Source organism: Pundamilia nyererei, unplaced genomic scaffold, assembly GCF_000239375.1.
Source record: "Pundamilia nyererei isolate P.nyererei 1_Seehausen unplaced genomic scaffold, PunNye1.0 scaffold00300, whole genome shotgun sequence".
In the NCBI taxonomy this organism is placed as follows: domain Eukaryota; kingdom Metazoa; phylum Chordata; class Actinopteri; order Cichliformes; family Cichlidae; genus Pundamilia; species Pundamilia nyererei.
This window is the reverse complement of record NW_005187701.1, coordinates 209,815-215,775: the sequence shown is the minus strand read 5'-3', so window position 1 is coordinate 215,775 and position 5,961 is coordinate 209,815. Positions and strand designations below refer to the sequence as shown.

The 5,961-nt window shown below is 42.2% G+C and overlaps 1 protein-coding gene across 1 annotated transcript; it reads right to left on the bottom strand.

The window, feature by feature from the left end:
* Positions 1-215: 215 nt before the first annotated feature.
* Positions 216-5,874, bottom strand: asb1 (ankyrin repeat and SOCS box containing 1). The gene is made up of 5 exons (XM_005751122.1): positions 5,605-5,874; positions 4,812-4,950; positions 2,548-2,850; positions 1,445-1,827; positions 216-511 (listed from the first exon to the last, which is right to left on the bottom strand). The coding sequence occupies exons 1-5, from the start codon at positions 5,699-5,701 to the stop codon at positions 381-383; spliced, it is 1,053 nt and encodes a 350-aa protein (XP_005751179.1). The 5' UTR covers positions 5,702-5,874; the 3' UTR covers positions 216-380.
* Between the last annotated feature and the right edge of the window lie 87 nt (positions 5,875-5,961).

Below are 5,961 nucleotides of genomic sequence, written 5' to 3'. Positions count from 1 at the left end.
TTCTCGCTCTGGTCGTTGAGCTAAAAAGTGCTACTTGAAGTATTAGCAGGACTCGTCCTGGTGATCTGGGAGGTCACAAGGCAAACATTTAGAATACACACACAGTTTCCACAAGTCAATACACAACTATGGCTTCTCTGATAAGATAAGAAGCATTTTACACGGCGAGGAAGATTTTTTTTTTTTTACATAAATGATGATTTCCAAACAAATATTATTTGGAAAATATTATTAATAACTATTTCTTAATAAAAAATAATAAGCAATTAGCAATCTGGGTTTACAGTGTTTATGCAGTAGTGTGTCTTTGGGACTGACTGAGGTTTCTTTTAAAGACTGGGTTAAATGAACATTTAACAAGACCAGTAGGTGGATGATGGTCAGTTTTGGTGAAGCAAGAAAATCTTGATAGGTTCTGGAAGCGGTAAAGAAGATATGTGGTTTAGACGATTTTTGCCCATCGTTCTGCGGATCCTGATGCGACACAAATGTGTCAGCCTACGAGGGTTTCCTGGGAGAAGAAAAAATAGATGCAGCTGAACAACTGCATATACTTTCATGCTTTTGTATAAGTAGAAACATAAAAGTGTGGCTTTTAATGACCTTTTTCATTGTACTTTATGGGCTTCTTTATATCAGCTCCTCAGCATCAACAAATGTCCAGAAACATGCATTACAAGGTCCCTGTTTCATGTAAAAGCAGCTAAGCTTTAACACGAGGAAAAATGCTTATTCTAAACATATTTGAGATGAAATCCTTAAACTAAAAGCAGTAATCTGCAAACTCGGGTCTTTACAGAAAGAAGAACATACGTGTTGCTAATGACATTAATGATGCTTCATCATAAAGCCACAAAAGCCTTCATTCACAAACTAATGGTGTCTGAAACTACTTCCTTGTTTTCACTTTTACTACACCCGATAAGACTTTTTTTCCCATCAACTGGAATTTGTTTTTGTTTCCATTGGTAACCACAGCTCTCCTCTTTATCACTTGACCACATTATGCAGAGAAATGATATTTTAATGCACTGCTATGCTAATGACACATTGCTTTACCTCCCAGTAAAATCCACTGACATCAAACCTGTTTACTGCAAGAATCCAATCGATATTGAATCTGAGTGAGCCTCTGACTATTATTCATGCTTTTACTTCATATCTCTCAGAACGCTCTATCGGTCATTTAATCAGTATTAATCAGAAATCAGTTAATGAACTACTTAATGAACAATCCGAACCAGCAATACGAAATGTAAACATATGACACCAGTTTTATTGATTCTACATTAAATCCACAATTTTGAGAGACAATTTTACGAAGCTCTACAAAAACTCACAACTTATTAACTAAAAAATATTCTGGTATCGTGAGGAGGTGCACCAAAAAAAGCTCCCTGCCGGAGCTTTGTATAAAGCAACAGCATCATTTTTTGTTACTTACTTTTTCCTTCCAAGAAGACACTGAGTGCCTCTGGATCAACTTTCCTTCGATTTGGAGCCTCCAAATCCGAATCATCCCAGGGCACGAGGGCTGGGTTCGCTCCGTGGTCCAGCAGCAGGTGGATGAAGGCCACTTCACATCCGTGTCGCAGGACTGCATCCAGCAGGCAGGAAGCCAAACCTCGTGTCAAAGCCTCATGGCAGACAGGACCTGTGTAATTGAAGTCGGGCTGAGCGCCGGCCTGGAGCAGCAGCCGGAAACAGTGAAGGTGGTGGTAGGCTGCGCTTATGTAAAGAGGGCAGACCACTAGAGTGTTGAGGGTTCGAGCGCTTAAAAGGAGCCGCGGACCCAGCTGGTGGTCCATGTCAACATCAGCATTGAACCTAGACAAAAATGTAACCATAGACTAAATTTTCTTTCATAAATCCTTGATGCAAACTAAAGGAAAGAATACAGAGATATTTATTACTGTGGAAAAATATAAATTGAGAAGCTTTCCTCTTTACAACAAATCCATTTGTTGTATAAAGGAATTCAGCGTCAGAACATCGTTACCTGGTCTGCTGCACGTCAGAAAACTCTGGACTCTAACTGCTGAAAATTTTCCTCCACAGAAAGTTGGGTCGGATTCAAAGTGCAAGTTTCAGGTCTGTTGTGAAATCGTAGTGCTACGGTGCCAGGGGTCATAATGGGACTTCCAGAATTGATCTAAAAACTGCAGCTGGGGAAATGCTTCTGAATTTAATGGTTGGTGGGGTTTTTATGTTGGTTTTTCGGTCTTATGTTTGTCTTTTTGCTTTCTGGGAAAGGTGACAGAAAATGTTTTTTAAAGTCAGGAAGTTACAAAACTGCTATTGGAAATGATTGCACCACAAAGAAAGTAGTGGATTAAAAATGCAAAGCACAGATAATCTCATGTGCAAAGATTAAACCATATGAAAAGAAACTGTAATAACTGGAACCGACTCCCACCAGTTTTCAGTGGCGGAATGGAAGATAAAAACAATTTTAGTGCCAATTTTCTTTACGTATTTAAACATTTAACCTATATATAAAACAGTTCTGTCCATCTAGACTTTAGTTTGATCCTTCCCAAGGCTCACCTGATGAGCTCCTGCAGTATGTCCAGCCTCCCCACTCGTGCAGCATGGTACAGCGGGGTACTGCGGTGGTGGCGGCTACCATTGGGATCGGCTCCAGCTTCAAGAAGAATCCGTACACAGTCCAGGTGACCATTAACCACAGCTACATACAGAGCTGTTTGGCCTTTGACATCAACTAGGTCCACCTCGGCTCCCTGAGCGATCAGATAGGCCACGCATGCTGCGTGTCCCGCTGTGGCTGCAATCCTCAGAGGGGTGCAGGGCAAACAGCCACAACACCACACAGACTTCTCATTGATACGCCTAACACCAAAACAGAGAAAGGAGAGGTCCAGGGTAATACGTTTCCAGTTTAAGCGCATTTACAAAGAAAAAAAAACAGTCTCTAATTTTATGGTACATCAACCAAAAAATACATATAAGTTATAATTTCATTTGCATGTCATTGAGGGAAATAAGTATTTCATCCCCTACAAACCAGCCAGCATTCTGGCTCCTACAGATTACAATCATTCAGTCAATAACAGAAACTCCTGATCTCAGCTTCTTATATGCATAAAGCACACATGAGCATACAATCAGTTTCTTCCATTTCAACCTCTCCAAAAGATGTCAAAGGTCATCAGGGGTAAGATCGTAGGCCTGTGGGTGCGATTATTCAGAAACTGAAGAAAAATAAAATGACCATCAGTTGCCCTCGGTCTGGAGCGAGAAAAGTGGTGGATCAGCCCAAAACTGCATGAGAGGAGCATGTTAATGGTCTGAAGGCAGTCGTGACCTACACTGGGAACACACTACACCATAATGGACAGAAATCTCACAGCATCTGCAAGCTCTCCCCTCTGAGGAAAGCACTTTGGGTTTGCCAGTGAAGAGAAATACTGAGTATGACCCAAAGAACACCATCCACACATCCAAGCACAGAGGTGGAAACATTATGCTTTGGGGCTGTTTCTCTGCTGAGAGTATAGGATAACTTCACTGCATTGAAGGGTCCAGTGGATGAGGCCATGTACTGTAAAATCTTGGATGAGAACCTCCTTCCCTCAGCAAGAACACTGAAGATGGGACTTGGATGGGTCTTCTAGCATGACAATGACACAAAACATTCCACAAAGGTTACAAAAGAGTGACTGAAGAAGAAGTACATTATGGCCAGTCTCCAGATGTCAGTCCTACAGAAAATCTGTGGAGGGAGCTGAAGATTTAAGTTGAAACATAAAGCATTTACAGAGTTTCTGTGAAGAGAAGAGATGTGTGCAAACCTGGTGACCAACTACAAGAGACGTCTTACTGCTGTACTTACCACTCAGTACCAACTCGTGTTTTGCTTGGGGATCAAATACTTATTTCACTCAATGACATGAAAATACTTTATGATTTTTATGGATTTTTAGTTGATATTCTGTCTCTCTCCATTAAAATGAAACTACCATTACAATTAGAGACTGTTTATTTCTTTGTAAGCGAGCAAATTTAAATGTTCACTAGAGGATCAAATCGTTATTTCCCTCATTGCATGCATGCTCATGACTATGAGATGGCTCTGTACGTATGTTCTCCAGTTGGTAAATCCAGGCTCTGATTCTGCATCAATAGGAGGAAGCACTGAAGCTAACAACAGCAAAGCATTTTGCATTACAGTGCTTTGGTGGTTACTGGACTGAGCCACTGAAAGGTTCTCTGTGTATTTGTAGTCCTCCCGTAGTGCTGCAGGGCTGCTTCCCTCCACAAGGTTTCCACAGATATCAGAGTTGTAAACTGCATGTTTTTTACTTTTACTACATCAAATTTAAATTCTGTTACATGCACTACATTTGTAGTATATTGCTTTGACATTGCATTGGCATTAAACTATGATCCTCTAGCTGTATGCAGTTTAATGCTATGGGTATTGGAAGACACCCATCCTGCTGTAAGATGATGGTAACAGCAGCCTGCTTTTGGTCTGTGTTTACTCCTATGAAAATGATTTGGAATAAGGTTATCTTTGGACTTGTTTGGGGGGAAAAGACAGTTCTGCTGTAAGAGACAATAACAAATATACTATTCTGTAATCTTTATACAAAATAAATCTATAGTCTGTCTCAGATTCTGCTGTCTCTCTGCCTGCAATGTCATCCCATCCCTCAAAGTGCAGCCTTTGTTTTGGTACCTTATCATTTTCATTTGTATTGATGTTTTGCTTTATCATTTACCAAGTAAAGCATGTGTTAACTTTGCTAACTAGAGAGCCAAATACACTTATTACTGCTCGGCCTCACCGTCTGAAACCGTCTTCCTGCAGCAGGTTCCTCAGGGTGTCCAGATCTCCGACATAGGCCGCGTTGTGGAGGCGCATGTCATCCTGCTCCAGGGGTTTGTCGCAGAACTGCTCCTGCAGCCATTCCTTCAGGTTACGACCTGCCAAACACAGCATTTCAAGGAGAATAACAGAAATGAAAAGTTGGTTTTGTCTGGTCTTGCAGGGCGATTTGTTACCATACAAAATGATATTTTGAAACTATTCTGCATATTATCAAGTGTAAATGATATCTCAGCTCAAATACACATAAGACAAAATACACATAAGGTGGCTGCAGATGAGCAGCAGTGGTGTAGTGACATTTTCTCATGTCTGCTCCATGCTGTGCTCAGAGAACTCCCACAGATGGAGATGTACACAGTAAAACAGCTCCTGAAATACACATTATAAGGATCCACGTTACACTAGGCTATGTTCTGCAGATGTTTCTATTACCGTGAGCTCTTCTGCCTGAGCCTTCAGGTCAAATCAATCCTTCACAACTCTATTACTTGTGTGACTAGACAGAAAAACAGATGAAGTGTCACAGCTATACTGCAGCACTGGAGATGTGAACGCTTCCTGAATCCATTGGCCACACCTTATTAGGCTACAGACCGTCCCCTTCTTCCTCCTCCTCCCAACACCACCACATCTGTACTATGTCACGCATATTGGCCGTCCTCCTGCAAACGGGGCACAGTTGCAGGACAGCCTGTGGGTGCTTGCGATGATCAATCATCATCGCTTACGGTTCTCGCAGCCATAGTTACCTGCAGCTGTAGCGCTGGGTAGATCGGACACGGTGATGAGCGGGGGGAAATTGATGCTGGGTGGGTCGTCAACATCAGCCTCTGGACCGTCGGCCATGCTCCCAAAATGGTCACAGCGTCAAGCTGAAGGTTGGTGCTGCGGCTGCAGAGCGACACTGGGTCCCCAGAAATAGAGAAACCCAAGCGACCTGGGATCAGATAAGAAGCATGAACGTAAACAAACGTGACTGTGATGATGAAGACGTCTGCTGCTCCAGCTCACTGCGCCACTTCCTGGCTGAGCTCAGCTGCTGGGATTTAAAGGGGAAACGCTGCGTTAAACGTGGAGCTGATGGTCTCCGACTTTAAAGCACTGTT

Bases quoted from the DNA above. Each gene is read 5' to 3' on its own strand.
- asb1 (XM_005751122.1), bottom strand. From the start codon at position 5,701: ATGGCCGACGGTCCAGAGGCTGATGTTGACGACCCACCCAGCATCAAT. The intron at 2,851-4,811 runs GTGAGGCCGAGC...TTTTGGTGTTAG, and splicing joins CAGGAAGACGGTTTCAGACG to GCGTATCAATGAGAAGTCTG. The intron at 1,828-2,547 runs GTGAGCCTTGGG...ATTTTTGTCTAG, and splicing joins ATACTGCAGGAGCTCATCAG to GTTCAATGCTGATGTTGACA.